The 15,559-nt window shown below is 40.3% G+C and overlaps 1 protein-coding gene across 2 annotated transcripts in view; it reads left to right on the top strand.

Annotated features, from left to right (window-relative positions):
- The window catches only part of LOC122787231 (cAMP-specific 3',5'-cyclic phosphodiesterase 4D-like), a 1,697,022-nt gene that overhangs the window by 1,170,514 nt on the left and 510,949 nt on the right, over nucleotides 1-15,559 (top strand). For both annotated transcript variants that reach the window (XM_044053831.1, XM_044053830.1), the window contains exon 5: nucleotides 6,582-6,631. In XM_044053831.1, the coding sequence (XP_043909766.1) occupies nucleotides 6,582-6,631 (50 nt within the window). The remainder of the gene's footprint in view (nucleotides 1-6,581; nucleotides 6,632-15,559) is intronic.

The raw sequence follows: 15,559 nt of genomic DNA, 5'->3' as shown, positions 1-15,559 counted from the left end.
CAAACTTTGGGATTCTGGCTGACCGAGGGCTGCCTGCCGGCAGGAAGAACCCTACAGTGATGACTGCAACAGTGAAGACACTCTAACATCTACATTTATGGTAAGTGTACACAACTGTACTTTCTTTAGCTTTGTCCTTCAGGGTACATGAAGAGAATGACTTAATGCACCTGAAAACTTCCACGCTTTGGAGCACATTGGGTTTAGATTTACCATCTGCGTCTGTACACATTTGTAGTCTGGGATACTTTATGACTAAGAATCAGACATATAGACAGTGATGTCCAAATGAAATAGTGTGATTGAGAGGCTCAAATCTGCAGGCTAATGAAATAAAATTTAGACACTGGTGCCTCACCACCTATCTGTTAGAGAGGAATTTAAGGGATGGGGAGTGGAAATTGTTTGGGAGTTATCTTGGAGGATAGCAATTTCATCAGAAATTATAGCTTGGGAGTGGGATAAGATGGAATTGGAGTTTAAAAATGTGGTAGAAATAAAAGAAAAGAGATATGGTTAAGAAGTAAGAATTATTTTGAGGGACTGACAAAGGTTAAATTATTGCAAAATAGGAGGAATCTCACAGAAAAAGAAGAGGTGCAACTGTAGAATGCTAAAGAGAAAACAAGGGACTGTCTACATAATATGCATTAGTTTAGAAAAATTGCTGTTAAGCAACTGTTTTTGATGATAACTCCAGAGCAGAAAAGCTTTAAGCACAATGACTCAGGCAACAGAAAATAGAAATGGTTGTTGCCAAGCTTAGGGAGCCTATAATAAGGTAAATAACCAGAGATTGTAGAGATATAAGAAATATTTTGGAAATTTTAAGAAAATCTGCATAAATCTGAGAAATGTGGAAATCAAGGAAAAAGTACAAATTTGAAATATTTATGGAAAAGTTAAATATGTGGATCTATATTACGTTATCAAAAACTGAAGTCAGTGAACGTCTGTTCGCCAACCAATAAACAGTGAACTGTCATTTCTGCGAACGGACACTACAGCAATTTTTTTCCTAGGGGAAAATTTGCTTGTCCATCACTGTGAATTTGCCCTTTTCCCCACTCTAATGCAATCTAGGAGTTGGTACATTTAGTTAGGAGATGTGGGGGGCAAAGCCCCCCACTTTGACAAGTTTTGAATACTGTCTCGCTTCTGGTTGGCCAAGTGATCTTTCCCCTAGGAAGAAAATTTACTGTAGTGGTCATTTGCAGAAGTGACAGTTCGCTGTTTAGTGGTCAGTGAACAGACATTCTCTGACTTGGGATTTTAGTGTTGTAATATAGACACAAATATGCAAAGGTTAGAGGTAGATGAGGCTCAGTTGTTAACAGAAAGGACAGGAGGAGATGAGATAAAAATGGTGATTCATAACCTATCTGCAGGAAAGTCTGCAGGAATAGATGGTATTTTTGTGGAGGTTTGGAAGCTAGGAGGGAAGAAAGTGATAAAGATCTGGTAGGTTTTGTTTAACAGCATTTTAAAAGCAGGGGACAAGCACAAGTCCTCAATCCAGACATTTTCAAAGCACAACAATCTTGTGGTTGCCACAAGGGCTAGGTCAGTATTTGCCTTTGCTGCCCTGCGAGAATTAAAATCTTGAATCCCTGTTTTGCTGCTAAACACCTTTGAATGAATGCTTTGGGCATGTTTCACTTCCATTTGCCTACTGTGTGGCCCTAAGCAAGTCAGTTGACCAGAGAGTGCTCCCGAGTTCCCATGAAGAGGGATATTTTTGTCTAGTTGACCGACCCAGTTAACAAATGTATAAAATAAAAAAAAAATAAATGCAGCCCCTCCCAAAAAAAATGTTTTCTCAAAACTGAGGATTGCAGTAGTGAAGACTACTAATATATATAATGCGTCTTTGTTAGCAATTTACCATAAATATAGATGAGCAAGCACATTCACAGTTGCAATTCAGGTTCCCTCCTACCTTCCTTTATTTCTTCTCCTTTGACCTTTAGGCTGTGGTGGGTACCCGTGGTTCCAGTTTATAGCTTCCCCTCTCATCTCTCTACCAGGCCCCTTCCCTCTCTGAGGGAGATTAGGAATCTGAGGGGTGGACCTGTGGCATAGGGGAGTGCCCCCTCCTTATCCACTTAGGCTGTGGTGCCAGGGTCTTCTCATCAGGTTCCACATCTGAAGATGGCATCAGCCATTGCCCCTCTTATACCCTTCATGTCCTTATGGAGCAGTGGGAAGGAGCTGACCAAAGCCTTGATAAAAGGTACATCTCTGGAAGTCAGATCAGATGGGTCAGGCTTCCTGCATGTAGGAAATCCTAAGAATGATGACTGCAGCAGTGAATGTACTAGAAAAATCTACATTTATGTTAAGGTCCTAATACAGCTGCACTTCATATATGTGATATTGTGATTTTTGTTTGCTGTGTACACTGAATTTTATTATTTTAGGCAAAATCTGATTATCAGAGCATCATGTCCTTGGAGGCTATGGATTGATTGTCCAAGTTCAGATAATAAGCCTAAGATAGAATGACTCAAAATACTTGTGATGATGTTGGTTAGATGAGCAGTGAAGATCCATACTATGAATAATACAGTAAAAGCCTTACATTGCTTTGATGGTTTACAAATTCTTTAGGGTTCTACATTTTTATTTATTTTATTTTATTTTATTATTTATTTATTGCATTTGTTTACCGGGAACATCCACTGGGCCTAAAAGAGCCCATTTTTGGTGGAGGCCTGGGGAGACAAGCTCCGACAAGAACATAGATGGAGAAAAAATAAATAAATATTAATTGGTACAGAAGTAGAAACAGTGTTACACATAGTGGTTACAGAATATATACATAAAAGCAGGAATTTAGTTGGTTTCCAGATTAATTCAGAGTGGTAAAAACTAGATAAATTAATCAGCATTATTGTACAAGTATCAACAAGTGATGAAAGAAAAAAAAATAATAAATACGGAGAAAGTATCAGTCACTAGTAGTAAAAAGCATAGGAATTTAGTTATAATATAAGTAGAAGGAAGAGGTTAGGTTATAGAGCAGGCACATATCCAGGAAGAGTTGAGATGATTTTTCAGTATTTGTTTGAAGGTGGTGGTGCTGCCTGTGTTTCTTATAAAAGGAGGAAGCGAGTTCCATAGTTTGGTGACGGTGAAGGAGTAGAGCAGTTGACCAGCTGGTAAGGTGGGCTTTTCTACTTTTAGAAGTAGATGATTTAGAAATAGAATCATTTTGAAATGATTATGTATGGGAATAAGGTTGATAGGTTTAGGAAGTTGTGCCCATTCAGCTCCTAAATGTACTTTACTACAGGAATACATAAATGTATCAAAACTGAAGATAGGTGGCTTACAGAATTGTACAGAACATCTTATTTAAGGCATTAGTTTAAGTTGGTTTCTTACCATCCAGCTAGCAAATTGATGATGTCCAAAACCATTTGGTTTGTTTAAAGAAAATCAGTTTTTAATCACATTGGCCACTACTAAATACAGCAAATCTCTATGACAGAGCAGTTGGTGAGGCAGGGAAGCTCTACTAAATAAACTGGCGGTGCTTAAACTGCTGTATGCTGTTGCTAGAACGAATAACACATAGTAAGAATCCTACATACTCCAGAGTGTCTGATTAAGAAAGGAGGCCCTTGTTCTTTGTTTGCCATAAAAGTATTTTGTGAATCATCGTGCCACACTTGTAAAAGTCTGTAAATTGGTGAACTGTGCCTCACTGGTTTCTCAGAGATTCTTAACAAAACTTGTTGTTCCTGTTCTTTTATACTCTGACCTTTATTTCTTTGAGGATGGTAAATGATATGTCAACAAAAGCATTTATTTCTAAATACAGATGTGATCTGAATAGCTGATAGGTATTTTGCTAAAATTCTTCAAAATAGCAAATACTGTTTCCTCCCCTTTAATGTGTAGTAATTTTGGCAAACTGCCATCATAAAGGTCAAGCTTATATTGTTATAAAAGAGGACAAAGTTGCTTTGCACTGATGAAATAACCACATTGTGAAGCTAGCTGCTGCCCACGTTCTAGTAAGTTAAACCTAATACTTCATCCGTTCTTCCCCAGGGTTCAATATACAGTTAATAGAAATGTTTATACACTTCTTAATGTACCGTCCTTGAAACCTGCTATGATTTGTTTAAATATACTAAACTCAAACCGTAACCTAGCCAAAAGTGCCATTTGTCATCCAAAGATGGCAGGCTGTTAGTTTTATAAGGTACTACATTCAGTGCTAGTTTATTACTGCCAGATACTTTTTCCTTCTAAACTAACAGATGTTTAGAATATTTGGAGCATAAAAATAAGACACAATGGGTGAAAAAGATTCTGATTATCTTTAGAGAAATGGTAGCTCTTTGCACAGCTGAATACATTTGCCTCATGTAGATAGTAAGATTGTCATCTGTCTACTGAGTCCTGACACCACCTACCTGAGCTAACAAGCAGATAAGATAAAGCTATATAAACCACTTTACAAATCTTAAGGTAAGTGAAATGCAGTAAGGATTTTGTTACTATGGAAATCTGGTGAATTTCCGTCATGGATCTTTCACTTTCTGTCAGACAATATTAAATCCTTTACTGCAGTTCACGAATTACTTGGGTGTTACATCTTTTTGGCTTTTTGTGGGTTTTATTTCCTCAACCATTAATTTTCTGAGGCACTGTACTACAATATTGTGTGTGTGTGTGTGTGTGTGTGTGTGTGTGTGTGTGTGTGTGTGTGTGTGTGTGTGTGTGTGTGTGTGTGTGTGTACCATGTCAAATTACTCTATCAAAAACATGAATAGTTTCAAAGAATTTGATAGAGTTAAACAACAGGAATTGAAGTGATTGACCTTAGCAAGTGAATGAAGTCAGAAATTGAAAAAGTCAGTAACAGCATATGCAGACAAATACTGTCAGTGCTGGAAAACTGCAGAATGCTAGATGTAAGAAATTTTTACGAATGAGACTATGTGCAGGGATAATGAAAGTGGAACACCGGCATGTGAAAAAGACGACAGAAGTTAATTTTAGAGTGAAAAGTGATGAGGAGTAGAAATAACTAGTGAGTAACATCAGAAATGACGACCCAAGAAGATTATTGATGGTGGAAGGCATTAGGTAGCCAAACAGCAGACCAGAATAGATAGCTTGGAGTATTGGTCATAGGAGATGTGAGGACATCAGTAAGGGAACTGTTTGAAGAAGCTTGTGTGGCTTGTTAAGGAAACTGACTCAACACTAATAACATTTATTTTATTTTATTAATTTGCCATTCAGGTAGTTATACTACCACAAGTGCTGCTCTACAGGAGTATCATCAGAGTACTAGCTAGTTCAGCGACTTGTTCAGTGCGTCTCAATTTGCACATAGAGGTTAAAGGACTCAAACATGCAAATGTCAAGAGTATGAAAAGGGACTTAACAGCTCATGACTCTAACTCTTTGTGCTGAATTGCCAGGTAATGTCTACATATGTGTAGACTGTATACATCTCCTACAATAAGATGATTGATATACAGGAAGCCTTGAATTCTGCAGGTCCTAATTAGACAAACATTCAGCTCCATCTTACTGTGGTGTACTTTGTATGATGAATTAAGTAATAAGGAGTTTTTCAGATATATTTTTACAAGGAAATTAATTGCAGATACACATCTGGTGTACCTTTCTAAATATGTTTTCAAATGTAATTAGGTTAAGTACGTAAATCTGTTCAGGTTGATGCCATTTCTTAGCACATACTGCACTGTTCCCATCTCTGTACATTTTTTGGTTATGAAGGACAAAGGTCCTTTTGGATTAGAATATTTACCCCATTACCAAATGAAAGACTGAGAAAATAATGAAGTTCGTTGATGTGGTTGTCAGTGTTCCACTCTTGTGCCCTTCAAGAAGCCTGATTTTCGTAGCTCCAGGTTGATAATTTTCTACTTCCTGTATGCTCACAGTGATTATTTTGGAAGGAAGTTAATGACTGATATCAGCTCTGATTATAAGGAGAAGCTTATTCTGTATTCTTTGAATAGGGTTATCTAATACATCAGCCATATGTTTTGTTGCTATTGATATTCGTTTTAATATTGCATTCTCTGATCTGACGCTAGCTCCCCAGTACTCCTTTTTACAGGTAGATCTTCAAACAGAACCAGATCAGAACTATAAGAAGCAGATTATAATGATTTCCTGACTCTTTCCTGAATAATTCAAGTTTTTCAGCCATATAATTTTTCTGGTAATAGGATCATATTTTCAAGTTATTTTTTAGGTGTCTTATTTGAAAGCTACAAAATGTAGCACTGTTTTCAATAGCAGATTGGATCAGTGAAAGTGGCATGGTGACCTGAAATATAAAACTGACCAACAGAATTCAGTAGGCTATACAATATGCTTTTCTGAATTAAGTAGAAACAGACTGTTCTGTGTTTAAATTGTTCTCAGTTAAGATTTGTAATGATGGTGTAATTTTTATAATTTATTTTGTAATCACAGCTTATGCATTTTTTTTCAAAGTTTCATGTTGATATGTTTATAGATGTTAAAGGTGAGGTAATTAGTTCTGCACCGATTGACTAATGTCATTTGTAATTTTTTTTCAGACGTTCTTCAGGCAGTAACCCAACATCGATGTGCAAAACCAGCCTGCCAGGTAAGCTGTGTTTGGCGTACTAAGTCATTCCTAAATGTTTTGCTGCAGACTGATTGCATTAGAAAGACCTGAAGCATACTAGACCAAAGTGGAATAGATGTGTCCAGGTGCTGTGCAGTCAGCTGTAGGGCAGCTGCCAGGTACAAAAGAATCTAAATTGATATTATGGTAGTAGTATGTGTTAGCAGTGAAGTCTTTTACAGAAGCCTTTTTATTCAGTTCTAAGCCCTTCCTTCCACCTGATCAGTAAGATGTCTTTTCCCTGTTTTTTTTTTTTTTTTTCAATAAGACTTGCATCGTCAGTTCTTAACAGACATGAGAGTGCTTCAAGTATCAGATATGCAAAAGCTCTTCTGATCTGATTTGGTATTTCATATCATTTTTTTAACCAGTGCTTGTGACAGATTTTTGTACACTTAAATCCTTTGTGCATAAAGTGAATGGACCAGATTCACAAAGGTTTCCCCAAGTGCAAAACCAGATGGCCAAGAATATTTTTCATGGAAGTGAGTCACAAAATACATTTTTTTCTCTCTGCAATTAGGTTATCAGCAAGAAAAATTCATACGCATGTTGTTATGGCATTCTTTGAAATTTCCGAATAAAAGTAAGATTGCTGCACCTTTGCACTTATCATCCCAGTGCTTCTCCTGAAAGGTGAATTAAAACTGGACAGTCCTAGAAAGGGAAGAGTGTTCTGGAAATGTATATGGTTGGACAATTCAAATAATGTGAATGTAGCTCATGTTCGTGCCAGTATGAAGAGAATTAGGGAGGTAGATTTGAAATACATCAAAACCGATTTAGATTCAAGATCATAGCAGATAAAAAATAAGTCGGATTTCTTTTAAAATGGACAAATTATGTTTTTAAGGATAAGGATTGATGACATCAGTTCTAAACAAGGATGATATTGTTGGAGTTTGAAAGATGGTGGTAGCAGAGGTAAAAGCTAAGAAAAAAAAGACAAGAGGCATCGGGAGTAATCTAGAATGTCAAGATGCAGAATAGGACTTTGAGGAATATGCAGAAATAAGGTAAGACAGAAGGGCATCATGTTCATGGTAGAATTCTGTGGTTGGGTTTCTGAATGACGTAGAAGGTAATGAAGGAGGATGAGGAAGGAGGCTGTCTCATGCTAGGTGGAGAAAGAGAAAAAAAGAAAAGAAAGCAAGATATTATAAGACATGTTATTGAACTAAGACAGAAGTGTTTCAGTTCAACCTAGGATATTTTGGCCAAAGATTAAAGGATCTGTAGTGCTGAAATTGTATGCCTTCATGAATATGGAAGTTCTGGTGCATGAGAAAAGATTTCTGACATCTCATTGGTAAATTCACCTTACCATGTGATGTAGCACTTGCTGATTGGTTGAAGTCTGTCAGCTGAAAACTTATATCACCCCATAACTCACATCCTTTATGCAGATTATGAGCTCCTGAAGAGCATGCATTTCACAGTTTTAATGCAGTACTCTATAATACCTGAATAGTTAGCTGTCAACCTTTTTCATGATTTCTTGTGAGAGTGTGCATTCGTATGAGATAATGCAAGCAAGCCATTTTGCTTCTTAGTATTTCTTTTTGGCCTGACTTCAGGTGTGTCTCGTTGTTGTGTTCTTACTGTGTTATTAAAAGGGGTTTTATGCCACTTTTTTCACTAGTTTGGTGGTTATTACAGAGAACTAAAGTTCCTGCTTCCACTGCCAAATGTATAGGGTTTGAATCTTTCCACCTCTGCTTGCCTACTGTGTGACATTAAGCAAGTCCTTTGGGGCAGCTGGGAATTTTGGCTTGGCTTCTTAATGGTCTTGTGGTCTGCATGCCTAGTAACTACCTGTGAACCTATATCCACAGTGATGTTCTTCGTGTTTCACTGTTGCAGTCATTACATTTTGGTAATCTGCTTGCAAGTTGCCCTCAGTCGGCCTGATTAACAAAGTCTTGGGTCCTGCGTCGGTTGCTGTCCCTTCTTCCATGACGTCAGGTCGTCAGCAGTATAAAATATGCAGCCGATGCCATTACATCAGTATTTCTTGCCGTGCGGTGCCCAAAGCAGAAGCAGTTCGCAAGTGCCGGTCAGCCAACTCTTGAAATTTTCGTTTTCGAGTTTCAGAATCGAAGTCTTCAACTAAAAGCAAAGTACCCCGTTGGGGAAACTTTTTCTTGCTCCTTACCGATGTCAGTAAAAGTAAATAATTGCATTACTTGTGGAAAGCAAATACCTCATAAAGATTTTCATTCGTACTGTATTCCTTACCTAGGCCCTGACCACGATGTACCTTGCTGTCGGTTTTGTGCTTTATTTAATCAGCACACTATCCGTCGTCGGTATAGTTTTGTCTCTAAATATTTCGGTTCTCGGTTTAATTATCCAGAAATGTTGGTTAGCCATCCTACTACCAGGATTCCAAAAAAACGCAAAGATAAAGACAGAGACAGGCTGCCGAGGTCCAAAACTGCCAACGACGCTTCTCCTAAGCCATTCGCCAGTTCGCCGGTACTCAGTGAGGTGCTTTCGCAGCACCTGATACCCGCTACTTCTGATTCGCAGGCCTCTACTGGGATCCATTCGGAGTCCGGTATGCCGCGAGATACTTCAACTATGGAACCCGTGGATGTCTCTACCTTAGCTGGCTCCGGAGCCACTGTGCAGGCACCGGCTTCTGAGGGTGTATTCAGGCCTACGGACTTGCATATTAAATCGATGCCTCCTTTACTAAGGCCTAAATCTCGATTCATGTCTAAAAAAATGACACCCAGGCCACATGCTCAGGCCTCTATGCCTAAAAAACAAATGATAAAAATGGCTGAAGCTCTAATAACTCTAATCAGGGGTAGCCAACCCCCCGCTAAGAGGCCTAGGGCTGAGCTTGGTTATGATGAATCTTCTGATGACCTGGTTTTGTCCTTACCTACTTATGAGGATTCTGATGCTGAGGACACGCTATTCCCTCTGCTTCCCTTCCTGAGGATTTTTCTTTTGGGGAAACCTTACATACTCTAAGGGAGCATTTTCACTGATAAAGCCAGGAATTTTCTGATTCAAAAAAGATGCTTAGGGATTTCCTTCTCCTACCTCAGCATAGGCCTTTGGCTATTCCTCCTGTACTAGACATTGTTGATGATGCTTTCTTGGAATCTGGTTTGGCCCCTGATTCCCTGCCTCCTGCTCCCAGAAAACGTGACAGATACTACAGGGTCCCTGAGTCCCACAAGTTCCTTTTTAAAAATCCTATTGCAGATCCAGAGACAATTTCACAGGGGCCCAAGGGCATTAAGGCTTCTACTGCTAAAAACCCTACCCCTTCTGATAGAGACTCCAGGGTGCTGGATAGATGGGGTAAAAAGGTTTATACTTCAGCAACCTTGGCAGTTAGAGCTTAAAACTGCCAATTTCATATGTTAAAATATCAGCAACATGTTATTGGACTGCTTAAACAGAAAATGATGTTGATTCCTGACTGTGTGGAAAATAAAGACTTACAGGATTTAATGCATTCTGCTGAACAAGTTGGAAAACATACTTTGCAATGTGGTTTTAATTCTTTAGAGGCCTCTTGCAGGGCTGCTGTTACTGGGTCTGTGCTTAGAAGGCATGCTTGGCTTAAGGAGCAATCTTTGCCTGATCATGTTAAAGCTAAATTATTGGATGCTCCTTTAAATCAGGACCGCCTGTTTGGCAACAAGGCTGAAGAAGTTCTTAAAAAGATGGAAGATAAAGCTAAATCTATGCAAACTGTTAAAGATGTTTTACAAGTTCAGCCTCCTAGATTTAGTAGGCACTGGCCCTCTAAGAATTGGTCCTTTCCAGCCCCTTCCAGGTCTTCTCAAGCCAAACCCAGACACAGCAAAAACCCCAGGTTTCAGTCCCAGGGGGACTCACAGAACTAAGCAGTGACGGGCCTCCACTTCCAAGTCTGGGAATAACAAGACAACCCCCTATGGTAAACTGTCTCAATGACTTCCTTTTAAAATTTCCAAGCACTTATCTTCTGACTGCCCCTCTTCATGCAAAGAACTGGGAACTCATTACCCAGGACAAATGGGTTTTAAATATAGTGTCCCAGGGATACAGATTTCACTTCCACACGTTGCCAACGCAGAGGCTCAAAAACAAGTACTTTCTCTCTTAAGCATAGGGGCTATTCAACTGGTACCAGAAGAGGAAAAGGGACAAGGTTTCTACTCCAGACTTTCCCTGGTACCCAGAAAAGCAAATCATGGCTACCAATCCCGGACCTGTCTACTCTAAACACCTTTCTGGAGATTCCAAAATTCAAGATGCTGACTCTTCACCAATTACTTCCTATGCTAGGCAAAGACGCCTGGTTGGCAACACTGGATTTAAAAGGAGCATACCTGCACATCCCAATCAGGCTATCTTGCAGAAGATACCTATGCTTAAAAGCAGGATACATGCACTATCCTATTCATACTAGGCTAACTGCCCTTGCAAGCCATTTTAAGACTAGCCAATTATCCCTTGTGAGTCTCAAACCCTACATCTTGTGTTTGTAAAGCAAACACCTTAACCATTAAGCCACCCAAGACTGCATATGAGGAAACTACAGTGGTATCTAAAATGCCTATGGAGTCAATATTCTCACAGCCTAAAAACAATGATTCCTATCATACCTTGCCTACGCCTAGAGTTCTCTGCACTGCCCTTTGGCTTATCTACTGTGCCCAGGGTATTCACAAAGTGCCTAGCTCCAGTTATTGCATTTTGCAGGCAAAGAAGTATTCAAATATACCCATACCTGGGCAATTGTCTAATTCAGGCAGAAAGCCAGGACATACTTTTGAATCATCTGGTGTTTGTAAAAAGGGTTCTAACTTGTCTGGGGTACACCATAAATGAAAATAAATCACAACTGGTACCCTGTCAACAAATTATATTCCTGGAAGCAAGCTTGAATACAACTTCCCAGATGGCTTACCTTACGCCAGAAAAGCAAATTCATTTGACAACCTGCTTCAAACAAGTGGCCACAAAAACCCTGCTATCTGCAAGACAAATACTACAAGCCTAGAGGGTTCATGGCCTCCTGCATTCTTATAATTCCATATGCAAGACTGCATATGAGGAAACTACAGTGGTATCTAAAATGCCTATGGAGTCAATATTCTCACAGCCTAAAAACAATGATTCCTATCATACCTTCCCTACGCCTAGAGTTCCTTTGGTGGGCAGAGGCCTGCCACCAAAACAAGGGACTACCTTTCACACCACCCCCTGCTGCCCAAACCCTAACAACAGACGCATCAGACTATGCATGGGGGGCTCATCTGGCAGGGAAGTGCATTCAGGGTAAATGGAACCCAAGTCAAATGCACCTGCATATCAATCAAAAATAAATGTTAGCTATACAGAATGCTCTGACAGCCTTCAAAGACTCCATTCTTCCAGGACAACTAATGGTAAAGACGGGCAACACGACGGTTATGTGGTACATAAACAAGCAGGGGGGTACACATTCTTACCCCCTCTGCAGACTAGCCATGGCATTGTGGAACACAGCCTTGAGCTACCAAGTGCACCTACAAGCTCAATTCCTGCCAAGAAAATTAAATACACTGGCAGACGGACTAAGCAGATACTTTATGGACCCACACGAGTGGAAACTGGAACCAAGGATTTTCAACATGTTGACAAGCGAATGGGGGACCCCAGATATAGACCTGTTTGCCTCCCTCCAGAACTACCAATTGGACAAATTTTGCACAAGGACTCCCCACAAACAAGCCTGGAAAGTGGATGCTGTGTCCTTCAGCTGGAAAAACCTATCAGCCTATGCCTTCCCCCCGCTGCCTCTGTTCTCCAAAGTACTACTAAAAGTCTAACAGGACAAACCAAGGATGATTTTGATTGCTCCAGACTGGCCGCACCAACACTGGTACCCCCTCATGCACAGTGTGTCATGGTTATCTCCATGGCACCTGCCTCAGACTCCTTCCCTTCTGTCTCAGCAGGAGAACCAGATTCTGCACCCTCAGCTTTCAGCACTGAACCTTGCAGCATGGCTAATTACTTAAACTCTCCCTTACTATCCCTCAGCAAACTTGTGATGGATGTTATCTTAGAGGCAAGGAGGCCTAGTACTAGAAAATTTTATGCTGAAAAATGGAAAAGATTTTGTGCCTGGAAGCAGTCTCAAAGGATGAGCACAGCAGCGCCCAATTTACCTCAGATTTTACAATACTTAACTGAGATGCTTCTCAAGGGCCTGTCTTTTTCCTCCATTAAAATCCATGCCTCAACCATTTCAACTCATTATAACACAGAACCTCCCCTCTTCTCTCATCCACTGCTCAAGCAGTACCTCAGAGGGGCCAAAAATTTGAGACCACCCAGGAGATCTCCAACCCCAGCCTGTGACCTTAACTTTGTATTGGAGAAACTCACTCTATCTCCTTTCGAGCCAGCTGCTACTGCAGACTTAAAAATTTCTTTCTTGGAAAACAGCTTTTCTTTTGGCAATCACTTTAGCTAGAAGGGTATCTGAATTACAGGCCCTTATGGCAGTGGAGCCATTCATCATCTTTCATGCGGACAGGGTGTCACTCAGAACCAATCCATCCTTCATGCCCAAGGTGGTATCCAGTGTGGCTCTTAATCAGTCCATTCATTTGCCAACCTTCTTTCCCAATCCACAGAACAAAGAGGAACGCATTCTGCATTCTTTGGATGTGCACAGGCACCTTAGATAATACTTGGACAGGACTAAACCTCAAAGAAAATCCGAGCAACTGCTGGTAGCATTTGCTGCAGGGGCAGAGGGGAAGGCTATTTAAAAACAAACCATTTCTAAATGAATACGCCATTGCATTAATTTCTGCTATAAGCACTATGGAAAACCTATCCCTTAAGGAGTCAGACCTCACTCCATCAGGGCTGCATCTACTTCTACAGCCTTTCTCAGAGGCGTTCCTACCAGGGACATCCTAGAAGCTGCTACCTGGAGTTCTGTACATAGTTTCACCAAGCATTATCATTTGCCAGTTTTCTCTAAATCCATAGCTGGCTTTGCCACTGCAGTCTTGCAGGTCCTTATAGCTAGCCCTAATGCTATCTAAACTCCTCCTCCCAACCATAGCTTTGGGAATCTACCCAAATGTAATGTCTGCAACAGTGAAACACGAAGAACATAATACAGTTGTGTACACTTACCATAAATGTAGATGTGTGAGTGTATTCACTGTTGCAGTCCTGGTTACACTCTCTCCTGCCCACCTAACTTCTTTTGGCTATACCTCTACTTTCCTTTACTATGCTTAAAAGTCTTTTTGGTGTATTTGCTTTTTTGTTGGAGGTATACCTTTGTATTTTTATGTCTAATTGCTCCCCATTAGGGGGGCTCCTCACATCTGGGGCAAGAAAAACTGATGTAATGGCATCGTCTGCATGTTTTATACCCCTGACGTCATGGAAGAAGGGACAGCAACCGACGCAGGACCCAAGACTTTGTTAATCAGGCCGAATGAGGGCAAACTGTACAAATGTAATGACTGCAACAGTGAATACACTCGAACATTTACATTTATGGTAAGTGTACGCAACTGTACTTTCTGTAAATGTCTCATTTGAAAAGAAGAAAAAGTTTAACATTTGGCAACATTTTCCAACCTGTGGTCATCATTTACTAATATATTTACTGGTAATATTTCAAATTAAAGTTCTAATATTTATTTATTGGTATTGTATGAGGAAGTCGAGAGTGTCAGAGAAGTATGTAAGACTGGTACAGGATATGTACGAGGGTAGTGTGACAGCGGTGAGGTCTGCGGTGGGAGTGATGGATGCATTTAAGGTGGAGGTGGGATTACATCAAGGATCAGCTCTGAGCCCTTTCTTATTTGCAATGGTGATGGGCAGGTTGACAGACGAAATCAGACAGGAGTCCCCGTGGACTATGATGTTTGCAGATGACATTGTGATCTGTAGTGAGAGTAGGGAACAGGTGGAGGAGACCCTGGAGAGATGGAGATATGCTCTAGAGAGAAGAGGAATGAAGGTCAGCAGGGCTAAGACAGAATATATGTGTGTGAATGAGAGGGAGGATAGAGGAATGGTGAGGATGTAGGGAGTAGAGGTGGGGAAGGTGGATGAGTTTAAGTACTTGGGATCAACAGTTCAGAGTAATGGTGAGTGTGGAAGAGAGGTGAAGAAGAGAGTACAGGCAGGATGGAGTGGGTGGAGAAGAGTGTCAGGAGTGATTTGTGACAGACGAGTACCAGTAAGAGTGAAAGGGAAGGTCTGCAAGAGGGTAGTGAGACCAGCTATGTTATATGGGTTGGAGACGGTGGCATTGACAAAAAGGCAGGTGTCGGAGCTTGACGTGGCAAAGTTGAAGATATTAAGATTTGCACTGGGTATGACGAGGATGGACAGGAGTAGGAATAAGTATATTAGAGGGTCAGCCCAGGTTGGAAGATTTGGAGACAAAGCCAGAGAGGCAAGATTAAGTTGGTTTGGACATGTGCTGAGGAGGGATGCAGAGTATATTGGGAAAAAGATGCTATGGATGAAGCTGCCAGGTAACAGGAAAAGAGGGAGGCCTAAGATAAGGTTTATGGATGTGGTGAGAGAGGACATGCAGGTGGTTGGTGTAACAGAGCAAGATGCAGAGGACAGGAAGAAATGGAAACAGTTGATCTGCTGTGGCGACCCCTAACGGGAGCAGCCAAAAGAAGAAGAAGAATTATTTTAATCGCCTGATCATTCTGGGCTACATATTTAGAGTCCTTTTTGTTGGAAACATATTGAATGTCCAATGTACAAAACAACTTTAAATGTCTGCTTTATATAATAATTTCATTGATGATTACAGTGGTAAGATCAAAACCGTTCGTAAGAAAAGCCTTTGAATTCTCTAAAAGCAGCAGCTTAGTTTCTTGAAATTAATGGTTGCTGGCCATCAGGAGA

Source organism: Protopterus annectens, chromosome 13.part0 (genome assembly GCF_019279795.1).
Source record: "Protopterus annectens isolate FY-2018-M chromosome 13.part0, PAN1.0, whole genome shotgun sequence".
NCBI classification, from domain to species: domain Eukaryota; kingdom Metazoa; phylum Chordata; order Ceratodontiformes; family Protopteridae; genus Protopterus; species Protopterus annectens.
The sequence above is the reverse complement of the archived record's forward strand: the minus strand, read 5'-3'. Positions and strand labels throughout refer to the sequence as shown.